We start from the raw sequence: 17,021 nt of genomic DNA on the forward strand, positions 1-17,021 counted from the left end.
AGAACACACACCACAAATACAGGAAACAGCAGAAATACAGAAAACAAACCCATGCTGAATAGCTCTCCTCATTCCTCTGTGTGTCTCTCATTTACCCAACCCAAATTTCCTTTGTATCATTTGCAGGTTTCCCAGGTTCCTTTTCAGCTTTGAAACTTGCATCCTGAAGAGGACACAGGGTTGTCCTCAACACTTCTGTTGCACAAGTTCTTTCTGGAAGTCCTCAATGACAAAAGCTGTGAAAGGAAAGGTCTAGCTCCAATATTCTCCTGTTTATAAGAAGGAACAGTGCCTGAGACTGGGAGCTCTGACCTTAGGGCTGGTTTGTCCTGGTCACCCACCTTCAGGCAGCTCTTGCCAGCTCAGAATACCCCATAACAAGAGAAGATCAGGAGATGACTTATCCCTCAAAGAAACCAGACATTGAAATTTCCAGCAGTGAAATCAATCAGAATTCAGGAGAAATTCCAGCCCCTGCATGGGGCCTGAGTTTTCAAAGAATGAACTTTCCTGCACCACTGACCACTTTTTCTGCACCACCTGCATGGGACCAGGGTACAGGGATCCAGCACAGGACAAGCACTCAGGGATTATGTGAGCAAGAGTCACTGATCAGACACAGTTCAGACCTGCTTTTCTCTGCAGCAGGATCTGCCATGGACAAGTTGAGGGCACAGCCCCGAACTTAGGCAAAGTATAAAAGAATAAAATCCCTTTGTAGTTCTCTGCTCAGCATCCTTGTGTCCTTGCTCCGGTGAAAAACAACTGACATGGCAAAGTGGGGAACCAAGATATGCCCCCAGCAGTGCCGAGCAGAGAAGAGCCACCACCTCGCTCAGCTGCTGGCAGCATTTCCCCCCGCATTCCAGTGACCTTCTGTGCTACAAAGGCGAATTTCTGGGCGCGTTGCCCGCGAATCGCTCGGGTCCCTTTGGCGGAACGCGCCCTCCAAGCGCGCAACGCTGCTTTGTGTGCGCGGCCCGGCCGCGGCCGGCGCTGCTCCCGCCCGGCGGGGCCGCGGCCCCGGGGCCCGGGCCGGGTGTGTCGGGGCGGGCAGAGGCGGCGGCGCTGCCCCGGCGAGGCGGGGCCGGGCGGGAGCGGCCCGAGCGCGGCTCCGCTCGGCTCCTGTGCGGCTGCCGCGGGGCCGGGGCCGGCAGCGATGTTGGCCGGGCCGGGGCCGTGGCTGCTCGCCTTGGCCTTGGCCTTGTGGCCGGCAGGTGAGAGCCGGGCGGGGAGGGCGGCGAGCCCGGGCCGGGGGAACGAGGGACAGCGACAGGGACAGGCAGGAGCAGGGACACGGGCAGATGCGGATGTTGGGGGGAGAAGGATGGCGGGTTTTGTCACAGTGCGGCGGCCAGGGGCACCGGGACACCGGGACAATACCCTCGGTTCGTGGTCGCGCCCTGCCCGATTCCTGCGCTCTCCCTCCGCAGGGCTCCGGGCACAGCTGAGGCTGCAGGAGGCCGGCGGAGGGCTGCGAGCGCCAGGGGACTCCGTTACCCTCTCCTGCCGAGGGTCCGGCTTCGCCTTCGAGAATCATTATGTTCGGTGGTACCGTCGGGCACCCAGAGGCAGATTCGAATGGGTGTCCTGGATAAGCCATTACTCATCACAGATTCAGTTTGGGTCAGCAGTGGAAGGTCGAGCCACAGCCTCCAGGAACAATTCCCACTCTCTGGCATTTCTCAGCCTGCATCTCCTCCATGCCGGGGACGGTGCCCGCTACTTCTGTGCTGTTCGCACAGAGACACAAAATCCAGCTGAGGTTGAACACAAACCACCTGTCAGCATCTCAGCTCTCTGCCTCAGAGCTGGAAGGAGCCTGTGTTGGCCCCGATGCTTGGGATTGCTGTAGACACAGCACAGAGTTTTCAAATGTTTGATTCTGACAGGGACATCTTACCTTTTGCTCTCCCCAAATGAGCTCTAACTTTTATGTTTACCTTCTTCCCATGTGTCAGCCGATTCACTTCTCACTTTAGCTTTGAAGTAATTTCCCTGTTTCCCTTGGTTTCCAGTATTACAGGTACCCAATCCAAAGGGCCAGGTGTGTGAATAGTCCTGCTATGGTTTTGGGCACAGTTCATGTCCACTCAGTCCAGCCCACGGGTTTTGCTGCCTGAGGGGTGAGCAGAGGAAATGGGGAATTCTAGAGGGTCATTTGGGAGCTCAGTTGGAGAATGGGGAAGTCTGTGTGTGTCTCTCCCAGATCTGAGATTCTACAGGGAGCAAGAGTTTTTGAGCAGATGGGTTTGCAGCTGCTGGATCCTGGACATCACAAGCAGAGCCACGGGGACGTGGTGGAGTAGATTGATTACTTAAGCTGTTGCTTTTTGTTTACCCTTGTCTCCTGGGCTGCAGGTGGCCTTTCTCGGGTGAAGACAGAGGCCTCAGGCCCTACAGTAGGGAAGATCTCAGAGTCTGTCTGGCTCACCTGTCACATCTCTGGTGTAGCTATCACCGATAGCAACTACGCGTGGGACTGGATCCGGCAGACTCCTGGCAAAGAGCTGCAGCACCTAGTGATGCAGTATCCTTTCACACGGCTCCAGCACATCGCTTCATCCTTCCAGAACCGAGTCAACAGCTCTGCAGACCCCTCCAGGAACCAACTGTGGCTGCAACTGCTCTCGCTAGCAGCTACAGACACAGCCACCTATTTCTGCAGCATGAGAGAACTTGAAAAGGGCACAGTGCTTGAAACGCAGGCAGAGCCAGGGCAGTATTGGAAGAAGGGGCTTTAATCTAACCAGATCTTTTGTGGTTGCTCCAAGGCTCTTCCCAGACTTCTTAGGACTAGTCTGGGCTGTCTTTTGCAGAAACAGATGCAGAGGTGCTACAGCAATAACAACAGCAGTGTCCCACAAGCAAACCCCAAACCATTAACATGTTGTTAACTCCTTCCTTCCTTCCTTCCTTCTCAACATCTCCCACAGGCAGAAAGAACCAGGGAAAGAGGGTGTTTTGGTTGGTTTGTTTGTTAAGAATGTGATTGGTTTGGTTTGAGTAGAGTTAATTTTCTTCATAGTAGCAGGAAAAGGACTATATTTTGAATCTGCTGGAAAGAGTGTGTGTAATTCAGGGATGTTTGAGTTATTGCTGAGCAGTGTTTACATGGAGTCAAGGCCTCTTCTGCTCCTCATTCCACCCACCAGTGAGTAGCTGAGGGTACACAAAATTTGTGAGGGAACACAACTGGTTCAGCTGACCCCAGCTGACCAAAGGGGGATTCCGGGCCATAAGACATCATGCTCAGCATATAAATACAGGGAAGAAAAAGGACAGTGGTGGAAACTGAGCGTTTTTATTTCCATGTAGCCTCTAGGTGTGATGGAGTTCTGCTTTTCTGGATTAGGCTGGACACTTGCCTAACAATTGGAAGTTGTGAATTAATACCTTGCTTTGCTTTGCTCACATCTGCAGCTTTTGCTTTATTCATAAAAGTGTTGAGTTATTTATTAGACCCATGACTTTTCTCACTTTTACCCTTCCAATTCTCTCCCCAGTTCAATGAGGGGGCAAAGGAGGAAGCAGCCATGTGGTGCTTAGTTACCATCTGTGGTTAAACCATGACGAAGAAACACAATGGGCACTGAATGAGCTGCAGTTTTAGCACGGAAATGTGGAACTCAACTGCATTTGGATGCTTCATGAAGTTTAGGGAACCTCACAGTAACATTGCAGTAACACATAACAATAGTCAATTAATTGTATCTGAGGAAAGAGCAGCACTGCACCAGGAACTGCACTGCTAAGATGGACTTTCCCAGGACATGATGAAAAACTCCTTCCCTGCACTCCTAGATTTGGCTCCATGTGAATAAACACATTGTGTTTATTCTTCTGAGCACTGTGCATTCCTGTCTTTCTTTAGAAGTGTAGGCTTTCATGGAAGATATAAGGAGACCTGTGCAAGTGCATCCATGGGCTTGTTCCTGAGCACAGTGCCCGAGGCATCCCATACAGGAGCTACAGATGCCAACTGCTAGAGATGGCAGTTCTCCCCAGGCTTTTCCACAATTCCCCGCTTTGGCTTGATGGAAGAATTGCTGTGGTGGATTAATCTCAGAGCCATTCAACACAGCACTGCCAAAAGCCACAAACACAAAGATAATACCACTTCATTTCTTCTGTCAGAGGGATTGGAAGTAGATGATCTTTATGGGCCCTTTGAAGCCAAGCCAAGCCAACCCAACCCAGCATCCTCTCTTGGAAAGGAGCCCAGGCCATTTGCCCTGACCTGCACTGCACCACACGTTTCCCTTCCTGGGTCATGAGAGCTGTCCGACCACGTCTCTCTGCTGTCCACAAGGTCATTGCCCTGCACCTACTGGTGGAGCTCTAATGTCTTGTGTTTGTTCCCCTACTCCATGTGCTTCTGCACAGGCACTGTAAAGATGCATCCAGCTACAGTAATTTCACAGAGGATTTTCTTTTCCCCCACAGATATTCCTCATGTATGTGCACACTCTCACAGTGCACCCCTTTCAGCCCTTTGGTTTTTCATTATTTTCAAGCCTGTCCTGTTCATATCATTCCTCACCTGTTTTGTACCAACATTTCCTGATGGGCACAGACTCAACAAGCCCTTCCTTTGTTACAAAAGGCAGGGATGGGCTCTTGAAGCTGCAGAGCCTCAGAAGTTGAGTCTACCTCTGGCTATCAAGAGTTTATGATACAGAAGTTGAATAGCATGAAGGATTTGATCAATGTACATCCTCTCCATTACTCTTTGATCTCACTTCCAAGGTTTCAGTGCCTCCTACACAAGAAAGAGCAATAATTTTGTCTACTTTCACCTCTTACCAAAAACACCATAAAGACTTTCTAAGGTACTAAATGACCCCCAGGCACCAATTCTAAGAGACCAGAGGGCACATTCCTCCTGCTTCTGAGCCCTGAAACGAAGGGGGAAAAGTGGACAGTTTTCAGCAAGTCAGAACAATTTTTAGAAATGTTTTGATATGACATGAAAAGTACTAATTATTTTCCTGCTTTCTGTCCAGCTTAACACCTTCAGACTATTCAGAGGGGCCATGTAATCCCCAAGTTCTCATTTACAGCTCAACCTTTCTGATATTATCTTAGATCCTTCCTTGAAAGCCATATGGTGTTTCTTCATGTCGTACGTTGGATCTCAAACCACTGAAGAAGTCATGTGACTGCCTGTATAATCCAAAATTCTGTGTAGTGGAACAGAGACAGTTTTTACAAGGAAATAGATCACTGTGTACAGGGGCCGGAGTACCACAATGATATAAACAGCATAGGGACCTGTACAAAAACAAAAAGAGGGGAAAAAGGTGAGATATTTTGGGAAAGAAAGGAGATGGGTGACTCTAGTGATTAAGAAGAGAAGTACAACATGCTTCTTATATTCCCTTTTATCCTGGAAAGATAAAAGAGCTCATAGGGATACTAAAAAGTGGAAGAAAGGAAGAATTTGAGAATTCTGTACTCAATCAAGATATTTGAAATCACTAAACAATTAAATTAATATTTTTCATTTTCCAGTTTTGGAAGTAAAGGTACCTCTGGATCCTCTCAAAGACTTACACCCATGGATAATGAGGACTAAAGTCTTTTCATTGCCTGTTTTTAAAACACTTTTGAACCCACAAAGAAAGAGTGAGTTATTGGAATAAGTCTTAGCAGTGGGAGGACAGGGAAGCTTATATTTGGACCAGGGACGACTCTCACAGTTGTACCAAGTAAGTGGAATTTCTTTATTTCTAAAAATTCATTTAAAATTAACATGGGGGAGGAGAAAGGAATTTAATGGTTTGGGTTCACTGAAAGGATTTTCAGCTGCAATAATCCCTTGAATGCACTCGCTCTCCAGCCAGGCACTCAAGCCAAGCCCTCAGCTTGGAGCTGCTCAGGAAGCTTTCCCAGCAACAACTGGGCTGACTCTGCATAGCACCATTATTCCATGACCCCCAAACACCAGCAGGGCACTGCTCAGCATGTGATAACTTATTCCTACTTTGGGCAGCACTCTGGCCCAAATTTACTGTCCAGTGTCCAATTCTCCAGTGCACTTGCACTGACTGACTTGGGGCAGGAATGCAGAGCTCAGTGAAGAGCTCACAGTGCTGAGGAGGTTTGAGACAGATCTGTAACTGCCTGGTTTGAGAAGTTCTGGTTTGACACTGGCACCACTGACAGTGTCCCCGGGTAAGGAATTCCACTGCCCTGGGGACAGAGCAGGAAGGAGGTTAAATAGCCTTGGGCTTAGATTCTCACAAGTGCCTCATATCCAAGAGCTCCTGGAATGAAAGACAATTGTCTGCCAGGTTGTGTGGGTTCTGAAAAGAGCAATGTAGGGAGTAGGGGTTATAAGAAGCCTTAGTTATTCCTATCATTCTTTGGAAATCCATAATGTACAATAAAGGTGTATGTCACCTCAAGTGAAGTTATCATTCTGAAGGAAGGTTTCTTCAGACTTCATTCTGAAGACAGACCTCATGTTTTCTTGCTGTTCAGTTATTTTAATTTTCTAGCTAAAGACAGCATATTTGCAGTGCTGCACAGAGATTCTGGTATTATGTTTGATGCTAAAAAGATGTTGGGCCTTAAGTGTCAAAGTCCCTTTTGAGACTGCTGAAATACTTAATAAGTTGAAGGCAAAGCTTCCAGGATGTAAGCAACCTCCCCCTTTTGGTTTTAAATTCCTTTAGGAGATACTAAACAGCATTTTAAGGTGTTTACAGCACAAGTACTTTATTATCCAAATATTTTGAGAATTTCCCTAATCCAAAATGACATAACATAACAACCATTAGTGCCACTGTGGGATTCTCCAGGCATATTCTGTTGAGGCCTCAGTTAAGGACAGAGAAGGTTTTCCTTTTGGTACTGTTTGGTTTATTCCAGATTAAACATCCATTGAGAATGCTAAGGCCCATTACCTTCTGGAATATAGGGCTCATCCTGGGACTTTATAGGACAAAAGTGAAGGAGAACAACTTTTTGTCCAAATAAATTTTCAGAACATAAAACACAAATCCCTTCCAGAAGCAAGCAGTGGTAGGAATTCATGGCGGTACTGTCAGGTAATGCAAACTTGTGGGACTCGAGTGAGCCTTCTGGGGTCAGATAAAATAAATCTTCTCTCACTGAACCACTGTTGCACTGTGTGCATTATTGCTTGCTGATGATCTTGCCCAGGGAGCTATTGCAGAGAAGCAGCCTGTTTGTATTCTGGCTCTTTGGAAAGCCTGGAGAGGAGACCACATGAAAAGCCTTTCAAGGTCTTCTCAGAGAACACAGAACGCACAGGACTGACAGGCTCTGGCCGAGCATGGTACAACAGCTGGGAAGGAAATGTGTATAGGAAGAATAGCAAAATGAGCCCTTTTTGATTTACGCCTTTTAACTGTGTGTTACTGCTGCTCTTGTCTTTGGGAATGGAACTCAACTGACTGTGCAGCCCAGTAGGTATCCTTTATACATTACCATTTTCTGAGCTGTTTCTCTTTCATTTCCCCCCTTTTAAAAATTTAAAATAAAAATTTAGAAATATTTTATTCTTCCTAAAGTTCATGCAGACATCCATTCATGTTTTTCAGTCATTCATTAGACTTTCTATATTTAATCTTTTGCAGGCAACAAGGCAATTTCTATGTAAAAATATTCTTATCCCACTTCTCAGTGTTGCCAAAGAACTTGAACTCCACAAGGGAAGTTCTGTCTGCGATCATTCTGAATTTCTTAGGAACATACATCTATCCACGTTTTCAAGCTTCTTAATAAGATTTTCATAATCGTTGTTGGGTTTTGAAGTCACACTTGGACTGTCTGAAGGGAAATAAATTGTCTGCAGAAGTTGGCATACGAGTTCCTAGGACTATCTATTGTGTCAGAGTTAAAAATACAACACTGATAGCTGAGAAAGGTACAAAAGCATAAAATACAATCTTATATATATATATATATATATATATATATATATATATCTCTTACATTTATGTACTACTTTAGTCTTACTAAGTTGTTCAGAGTTTGGATTCAACTGAACTGGTCAAACCAAGTTAATGGATGTTCAATTTCTGTTGGATGTCTGGGAGGGAGAGTAAAAGAAAAAAGTGTATTCACTTATGTCTCATCAATATGCAAGGCAATCCAGATAGAACTGTTATGTTCTGGAATAAAATTGCTGAGAAAGCAGAATAAGTGGACTCTTGGAGTGGCATTCATAAAAGTTCCCTTCTTGTTTGTAGGTCCATTATAAAATCAAGGGTTCACTTACAAGAACAAGCTTTGGCAAAAGGAAGTTGTGATCCTGTGGGATTAAATCTCCTAGAAAAATATGCCCCTCATACCCCTTTCTGTCTTTAATTTGATCTTTTGAAAGAAGCAGCAAGAAATAAAGACCACAAAAAGTGATTGCCAATGCAACAAATTAGTCACAGCTGGAGTACACGTGAATTTTTGGACACTCAGCATTCGGGCAAGCCTGCAGTAAAATCAATCCTGTCCTAACTTTGCTTTTCTTTACAGACATTCCAGAAACTTCTGTCCCTCAAGTCATTGTGATGAAATCAAAGCAACTGAAAGAAGGTGGCAGCACTGGGAAAGCAGCTTGTTTGGCAAGGAACTTCCTTACAAAGGACATCAGCTTGGAGATGCCCTCTCAGGAGGTCGTATATGAACAGAGCACATCCATTTGGACGTCAGAGGGGTTGTACAATGCAATCAAAGTGGTCAATGTGACAAAAGACACAGAGGTGACCTGCACGGCCCAATCCCACAACAGCACGATAGCAACACAGCCAGGTACAGCTTGGTGGCACAGCTGTCACTTATTTCTGGAGACAGTGGCCTGTGGGCCTTTGTGTTCTCCTTCTTGACAGCACTGCCCTGGGCAGCCAGCAGAGATGAGACAGACATTGGGTACTTCAGCAGGGAGAGCTGAAAGATGTTTCAAAGCATCTGAAAGGTGCTTTCAACTATTGAAAGATGGTTTCAACTATTGAATTACTTTGAGATACTTTTATTGGGGGAGAAGAGGGAAGACAAAATCTATTTGTCCAAAATGTGAATTTCCTTATGACTAAATATTTGACCTTGTTAGCAGCAAACCTGCTGCAGCACAAGCTGGAACAGCCTTTCTAAAACCTACAAAATGGTAAAGGTGGGGTGTGTTGTGAGGTTTTTTACTAAATATGTTTTCTATTTTGTGCCATTATATTTGTAGTCCTGAAGGTCTTTCATACAGTAAAACCAATGCAGGAATTCTTCTGTTTCCTGCAATTGCATGGAGAAATTGTCACCTCAAGTTAATGTTGGAATAAATGATGGATCATCTGAGCCCCAACTTTCCTCAATTCCTAGAAGAAATGTCACCTGAAGATTTCTTTTAATCCTGTATATATGGTGGATAGAGTTTAAAATGCCTTTTCTTTATCATGCTACAGAAGAGGAGGCTGAAGAACCAGGAACAGGCACCAGTGACAGGGTTTGCAACAGCACAGACCCCTCAGCACAAGGTGAGTTACCCAAAAAGGATGTGAAGTTCCATTGCTGTCTGGAGGATAAAGGCATGGAACTGTATTTTCTCCAGGGCAGAGGACTCAGAACACAACACATTCAGCAGACACAAGCTGCTGTTCCAAGGTTGCTCCTGCAGTTACACACAAGCCCCAGGAAGCAAAAAGCAACAGAGACAGACCCTGGGCTCCCCTGTCGTTCCATGTTCTCTATTGGCTGTCCCTTTGCTGCTCTTCCTTTCCCTGAAACTCTCTCCTGTGGTTTTGCCCACTTTCTGCCAAGATCACAGCATCAAAACCTAGACCATGATCTCTCCCCTCTTTTCTGATCTCTGAGCAGACCCCGAAGGGCAGAGAGTGAACATGCTGTCCATGGCTGTGCTGGGTTTGAGAGTCCTGCTGGCAAAGAGCATCGCCTTCAATGTCCTCATGAGTATCAAGCTGTTTCTTTTCTGAGGTAAGGGAGCTCACAGCTATCAAACAATGGTTCACAGGCCTAATTTCATTAAATGTACTTTAAACCTCCCTTTGCTTTTCCAGACATGGGGAATGAAGGCAAGAGGAGCCTGAAGAAGAGCAGGAAAGAACGTGAACCAACAGCACAAGGGGGTTGAACAAGCAGGGGCAGAGCTGCTGACAGAGGCCACCCAGGACACAAGGCAGCACCTTCCCCTGAAGACATTGAATACTGTTCACTTCTGCCTGGCCAGCTGATTTACACTGAAGACTTCTAAGTGCTTTTGCTCTATCCTCTCCTCTGACAACTCAGGAGAGTGGATTTATCCTCATCCTCCTGCTGAGTAGATCTCCCCACTCTTTCTGGCATTTGCACTCAAGGGTCCAACCTGCTTCAATAGCGTTGAAGTCTCCAATGCTCACTCTAGATAGATGGCCTTTTAAAAGCACCTTTCCCAGGCATGTTGTGTTACTGCCTGTGGAAGGGGAGCAGCACTGCTGACGGAATTCAAGCCCAGTAGTTCCCATTTGGAGCTTCAGGTCTGAGGTAGATTTAATAACAATAAGAATGTATGCCAGATAAGAAGAGCTTTGTTCGACCTTAAGTGATTTAATTCAGCCAGATAATGTTCATTTCTTTATTAAGCCTGTATTTTTTCTACCAAATGAATTGCACATGCATCTTAGGTTCCTGTAGTACTGACAAAAATAAAGTTTTGCTATGCCAAAACGTTGTGGAATTACTGTGCTTTTCCATCTGAAGCTGGAATGGAAATTGCTGAAATCCAACTTTCCTAAAGCCCACTGGGATATGAAACACGGCTTTGATAGTGCAGATTTCCTGTTGGCTGAATTTCACTTTTGCAGACTTTGTGCAGGAAGTGTCTCTCTGGCACATTCAGGAGCTTCAGTGAGGAGAGTCCTTGCTGAAGGCATGAGGGAGGAAAATGCTCATACCAGCAGAGAAGAAACCCTGCTGTTGTTTTGCACTCAGGGAGAGGAGGAAGGGGCCACCAGAAAATAATTTGGGGTGTTTTGATGGAGGGATAGTTTCCATAGCAACTTGGCTCTTACCTAACAGAGCCCAGCCCACACCTTCCCCAGCTCATCCCCCTCTCACAAGCTACAGGCAGGATGCTGTGGTCACCATTTCTGACTCAGTCACACCAGGCAGCATTAACCCTCTCCTGCTTTTGACAACACAAGTTAACCACATCCTGAAGGGGAAATAAGGCTTTGCTCCCCCTGCCTGAGTTCCTGCTGCCTTCAAGAGAGCCTCTGCACAGGACACAGCAAGGGCTGCTGCATTGAGCCTGCTCAGCTCAGACCCTAAGGCCCTGCACACACCCAGAGAAGAGTCTCAGCCCTTGCAGAAGCTCTGTGAAATTTGTGTGACAGATCCAAATCCAGTGAAATGCTCATTTACTGCATTCTACCACCATAACATCAATTGGGGGGGGTGTTCACCAGCATTTTTATCCTGATTTTCCAATGACACCCAGGACCTTTTGCTCAAGCACTCCACACCTTTTCCCAGTCTCTCTGGCAGATTTATATTTTGAGAATACTCCCTCAGACATAACCAGAGGAATCAGATGGAAAGAGGGAAAGGTCAATGATGAAGTGCTGCTATAATCCCTTAGTCATGAAGTCTTGATGAAGTCTGGGACTAGGACTGGATCCATCCACACCTCCTCTAGAAGGAGTTTAGAAAGCAGCACAGTCCTTTCTGCACCTCATGACTCAATGGGAGCGACTTCTAAAGCTCTGCCCCTTTCTAGCCCAAGCCTCCACATCAATCTTTCCAAATTAATTTCAATTCGTTGTTCCGCTCCCTGATTCACCCATGTAAGAAAGCTGCACAGTGAGCGTTGCTGTTGGACTGTGCCACACTTTGGCCAATGTGTGTTAAAGACTGTCCTAGTGTGGTTAATTCCACATAAGAGGACAGAATCTGCAGATCTGCCACCTGGCATCAGCTTAGGAGAGTTTTGTAGAGAAACTCTGCTCCACATTAAAATAGCCTCTGTTCAAAGAAGCACATTTGAATGTGGCATTTTCCAGAAATCTGAATAAATAATATTGTCCTTAAAGGGATGCCATGATAGCAATAGAATGGAGGATGATTATAAAGAGAACACTTTGGTAGAATACATTCTGACAGTACTATCCTATTCTCCTACAGATTAATTTGTGTCCATATTTGACTGTGCTCAGACAGCCTTTGAAAATCTCCAGGGGCTGAGCCACTGTCCCTGGAGACATTCAAAAGCCACCTGGACATGGTCCTTGGCAAACAGCTCCTGACAGTCCTGCTAGAGCAGAGGAGACCCAGTCACCTCCAAGATACACAAAAGATAATGAGCATTAATGCACATCAGCTCCCAAACATCAGCCCTGGCATGGTCAGAGACACCTGGTCTGGGACAAGATCAATAAGAGAACAAAGAATGAGAGCCAAAATAATGCTGAACATGAAGAAATCAATAAAAAAAACAAATACTACAAACTGAGGAACTTGGGAACATTGAACCAATGAATTCCCATGATTTTGATGGTATAAGAACAAGAAAACTCTAGTGCAAACCTTGAGTGATGGAAGGATTTTCTCTGCACAGTCTGTGCAATGTGTGGATGAAATGATTTCTGTTGCCCATCTTGGCCAGAATAAAGTAAGGTCATGATATTCTAACACTAAAATCTGCTGTGGGATAGTTTCTGTTTTTCCTGCAGTTTCAGAGACAAGACCACCCACAATGAGATCTTCAATAAAACATTTAAAGTAATTTGAGGAAAATTTTCACCTCTAGCACATTTTTCTCCCCTATGTGTGAGTCTCACACATGGAGTGTGGTATCAGACATCTGCCCATCTGGGCAACTGAAAATGGTGAGAGCTCTCTCCAGTGGCAGAGAACATTAAAAGCATCCTGAAAGAATAAATCTCTTTCCAGGAGGTTACATGGTTACATGAAGAACTCCATGAGAATGGGAAACATTAGATAGCTTTCTGGGCCACTGAACCCTTCTGTTTTCTTATACCACATTAAAAGTACAATGTAATAATCATATTTCTGCTTCTGCTAAGCAAAATCTGACCTATCTGTTTTGTGTCCCAAAATCCTAAAAAGATCCTGACAAAATTAGATCTAATGCTAACAGAAACTCATTAGGAGTTAATTACCTGACTGCAAGGCAAATTGTGTATCTCAGTTTCCCTTATATTTCAGTCAGCAGATATGGTCTGAACTGAAGAATTGGGGCCTCATCTTCCCCTACAAAACTATTCAAGCTTGTGGAGTGCAGAGCTCCTGGGAATGTCTGTCTTTCCAAAGCACAGCTTTGAAAATAGACGTCAGCTCTAGGATTTCTGTAGGGAGAGCTTTGGTTGATTCCTGGCTATGCCAAAGCCTCCCATGATCAGGGCACTTTCCCTTTTGTGACCAGTATTGAAACATAACCTGCAAGGCGACAGAGTAGAGACACCCCAGCCTTCATTACATGGGCACCTCTAACCAGCATTGTGCACACACAGTTGTATTTTGATGACAAAGAGAGTCTCTGGCCATGGGGTTGGACCTCCTTGGGAACACTGCTAGATCATCCTTGGGACAATATCTTTCTCTAACATTTGACAGAGTTCAGCTCCAGAGGCCAAGAGTTTCTGTCCTCTTCCCAACCCCCTTGTCAGTGCCCACAGCCCCGCACAATATCAGCATGGGGAGCACCTATGGGAGCATACACAGGGTTAGGTACCACAGCCACAGGAACAGCCCAAGCAGCCTTGGCACCAGTGCCTCCACACCTGAAACAACTAATGCTGAGATCAGATTTGTCTCCAGCCCACTCTGGGCAGATCTGCTCTTATCTCAAGCCTTCATGCCCCACGCTGGATGCCAAATAAGGCTGTTGTGGTTTAGGAATGGGATTTCCCAGTTTAGTGTTCCCACTGACCCTCTCCAAAGCAAGCCTGAGGTTCTTCCACAGGTTCACACAGAGAGAGAATATGGAGGGAGCTTAACAGAAAAATGGGGACCACCCAGAGTGAGAGACACGCAGGAGGGCACCAAGAGCTTCCAGTTCTGCTCCTCCTGCCCCACCTCTCCCCCTCACTGGTGTCATAGACAGAGGGAGGGACCAGCAGGGACTGGGCCTGGGAGCAGTGACAGAGGCCCAGGAAGGGCAGGTGTGGGCAGAGCTGCTGTGCAGGCAGAGAGAAGGTGGAGAGAGGCCACAGAGAGCGGGCCTGGCCATGTGGAGTGCCCTGTGCATGGGCTTCCTGCCCATTGTAGGTAAGTGAAGGCAAGGGCTGATGGCCCCAGGAGCTGAGCGTGGCCCTGGGCTCTGCAGGGCTCTGGGGAGCTGTGCTGAGCACCTGCAGCCAGACCTGTGCCCCAGCTCCAGCTGCCCAGCCATGCCTGTGCAGCACGGGGAGAGCAGCCCTGCTCCTCTTGTGGCTCTGAGCTCAGCACCTCCATCCCAGCTGCCTCCTCTGCAGCCTGGGCACACGCAGGGCACCTCCCTGCTGCACTCAGGTCTCGGGGCCCAGCGCTTTGCCCTGGCACTGGACACTGCTCCTGAGGCACTGCGGCCCCTCTGGCACACACCAGCTGGAGCATGGCAGCACAGGGCACAAGCCCCACTGCCTGGGACAGGCCTTTGTCTTTGCTGTGCTCACCTCAAGCAGTTTCAGGGACAGGAGAGTGGGTTCCTCACCATCCTTGCTTGGCAAGGGCAAAGGAATTTGTCCCCACTGGGTGTAAATCCTTCCAGCTTCTTTGGAGAAAATCAGAGAAAGCTTCCTGTGTGACAGGGAAAAGGAGGGAGGGAAATGTGGTGTCTCCTTCCTTGTGAGCTTTGCTAGCTGTCACCAGCTCTGCCCATCTGTGTCGGCTGGCTTCAAAGAGCGGGATTTTGTCCTCTCACTGCTCCAGTGCCAGTCCAAAGCCCCACCAGCATTGCCCTGACCTTTGCTGAATCTTGGAGTGACCATGGCTTGTTCTTGCTCTCTCCAGCAGTCACTGGCCAGGTGGCCTTGGAGCAGCAGCCCAGGGAAGTGACCGTGCAAGAGGGAAATGAAGTCACCTTACAATGCAGCTTGAAGGGAGGTGATATGAGCAACTACTACACGTACTGGTACCGTCAGGGCCCACGGGTCATGGAATGGATTTGCATGGGTGGTTCTGCCTATGGAGAAGGTTTCCAAGATCGCTTTAAGGGAAGACTGGAGAGCTCCAAGAACAACTTCACACTGCAGATCCTGGCAGCAGAGCAAGGGGATGCAGCAATGTATTACTGTGCAGCAGATCCACCTTAGAGCCTCTCTGCAGCAGAGTGAACCAAAAACCAACAGATGGGCAGGACAGATCTCCCAGCATTTCCTTCTAGCAGCTGCACCCCAGGGCTCTTGTCAGGCAATGGCAGGTGCAGAAAACATCCCTCTGGCTTGGTGGCACTAAAAGGCACTGCAGGGAGGTGTGCTGGAAGGGCTGGTACCATTTATGGTGCAGGAGGATCTGTCCTGGGAACTGCAGAGGCTGTTTGGGGAAGTGCAGGTTTAGTGCACATTGCCTGGGCTCCTGTCCAGCACGGTCTCATTTCTCCTCTATGCCTTGGCTGCAGAGCCATGGGATGATGGAGATGTGTTGCTGAAGCTTCCAGAGTGCTGTGGTGGATGAAGCCAGGCTGTTTAGGAAAGCCAGATCAGCAGAGATGACATTGCTCTACAGGGTGGATGCTTCAGAGCACCTGACCAGGAAGAAGGAGTTGAAAATGGGTGGTGAGTTGACTTTGGTTTTCCTGCAGGGGCTCAGCAAGCTGCTGTCTCAGTGCCCATACTCCTCAATCAGACAGGAGGAAAATAATGCAATTAAGGCTTGTGGGTTGAGATAAGGACAGGTCGCAGGAGTGCCAACTTGGGCAAACACATGGACTTGGAGAAATTAATTTAATTTTTGGTAAATCAAATCAGAGTAGGATAATGAGAAAAAAAAATTACACATCTAAAACCCCCTCATCTACCCAATCATTGCACAGGAAAGGGGAATGCAACCATCACTTCATAACCCATTTTCTCTGCCACTTCTTCCTTCTCATGCCCTTCTCCTTCTCCAGAGAGTGGAGTCCACGCCAGAGGAGACATTTCTCCAGGAATTTTTCAGCTTTGGTTCTTGGCATTGACTGCAGTCCTTCATGAGCTCCTTCAGTGTGCGTCTGTAGTTTGCTGTGCAGTCCTTAAGGAATTGACTGCTTCCGTGTGGAGTACTGCAGGTTCTCTCAGAAAAGATGCTATGATATGGGCTACTTCTTCCATGAGACCACAGTTCCTGTCAGAAACCGGCTCCAACATGAGCTCTGCATGGAATCCCAGACCTGCTCAGGACATATCCAGTTGCTGCTGTGTGGAGAACTCCTTGGGTTGTAGGGTCAATATCTGCTCCACCATCACTTGACGTTGCCTGCACCATCCTGGTCTTCACCGTGCACATCCGGGCAATCTCTCCACTGGCACCTCGAGCACCTCCCAGCCCTCCTTCCTCATGGACACTCAGCACAGATTTGGGAAGTGAGAACCCTGCTTAGACACATTCATAGCGTTCTAGAGTGAGACAAAGGGTCTTGGTGGGTGAGAAGACGGTGGATGTTGTGCATTCTTCATTTAGTTGTGCTCTCACCACTGACTTCCCTGGAACTTTTTGGACAACATCCATTCTTATGGACTAGAAAACTGCTCATTCACTAGTTTCTTTCAGGAGTTGATATTGTGTGGTCCATCCTCTCCCCTCGGTCTGTGGGAAATGAAATTCCTGAAGGCTGATCTGGCTGCTGAAGTGAAGTGCACTTGAGGTGAATAAAGCATATTCACCTGATGTAAATAAAGGATTCAGGACCTCAGCCTTGTCCCATATCCTGTGTCACCTGGTCCCCATCCCATTCAGCAGTGGGCCCACGTTTTGCCAGCCTCATTTGTCCATGCAGCCTCCTGGCATGTTGACCTGACTCCTTGCTCACTGAGGAGGAATCCTCCTCAGCTCAGCACTGCTGGGGCTGGGGACCAGTGTGTCCCCTGCCGGGC

The 17,021-nt window shown here is 47.2% G+C and overlaps 2 protein-coding genes across 2 annotated transcripts in view; one reads left to right on the plus strand and one right to left on the minus strand.

The window, feature by feature from the left end:
- Positions 1 to 10,640, plus strand: part of LOC128800285 (M1-specific T cell receptor alpha chain-like) — a 28,880-nt gene extending 18,240 nt beyond the window's left edge. Inside the window, exons 4-8 of the mRNA XM_053965403.1 lie at positions 7,377 to 7,436; positions 8,503 to 8,778; positions 9,420 to 9,491; positions 9,832 to 9,948; positions 10,032 to 10,640. Of these exons, the coding sequence (XP_053821378.1) occupies positions 7,377 to 7,436; positions 8,503 to 8,778; positions 9,420 to 9,491; positions 9,832 to 9,947 (524 nt within the window). The 3' untranslated portion in view covers position 9,948; positions 10,032 to 10,640. The remainder of the gene's footprint in view (positions 1 to 7,376; positions 7,437 to 8,502; positions 8,779 to 9,419; positions 9,492 to 9,831; positions 9,949 to 10,031) is intronic.
- Positions 1 to 17,021, minus strand: part of LOC128800286 (M1-specific T cell receptor alpha chain-like) — a 226,754-nt gene that overhangs the window by 207,099 nt on the left and 2,634 nt on the right. The gene's annotated exons all lie outside the window — the stretch shown is intronic.

This window comes from Vidua chalybeata, chromosome 26 (assembly GCF_026979565.1).
Source record: "Vidua chalybeata isolate OUT-0048 chromosome 26, bVidCha1 merged haplotype, whole genome shotgun sequence".
NCBI classification, from domain to species: domain Eukaryota; kingdom Metazoa; phylum Chordata; class Aves; order Passeriformes; family Viduidae; genus Vidua; species Vidua chalybeata.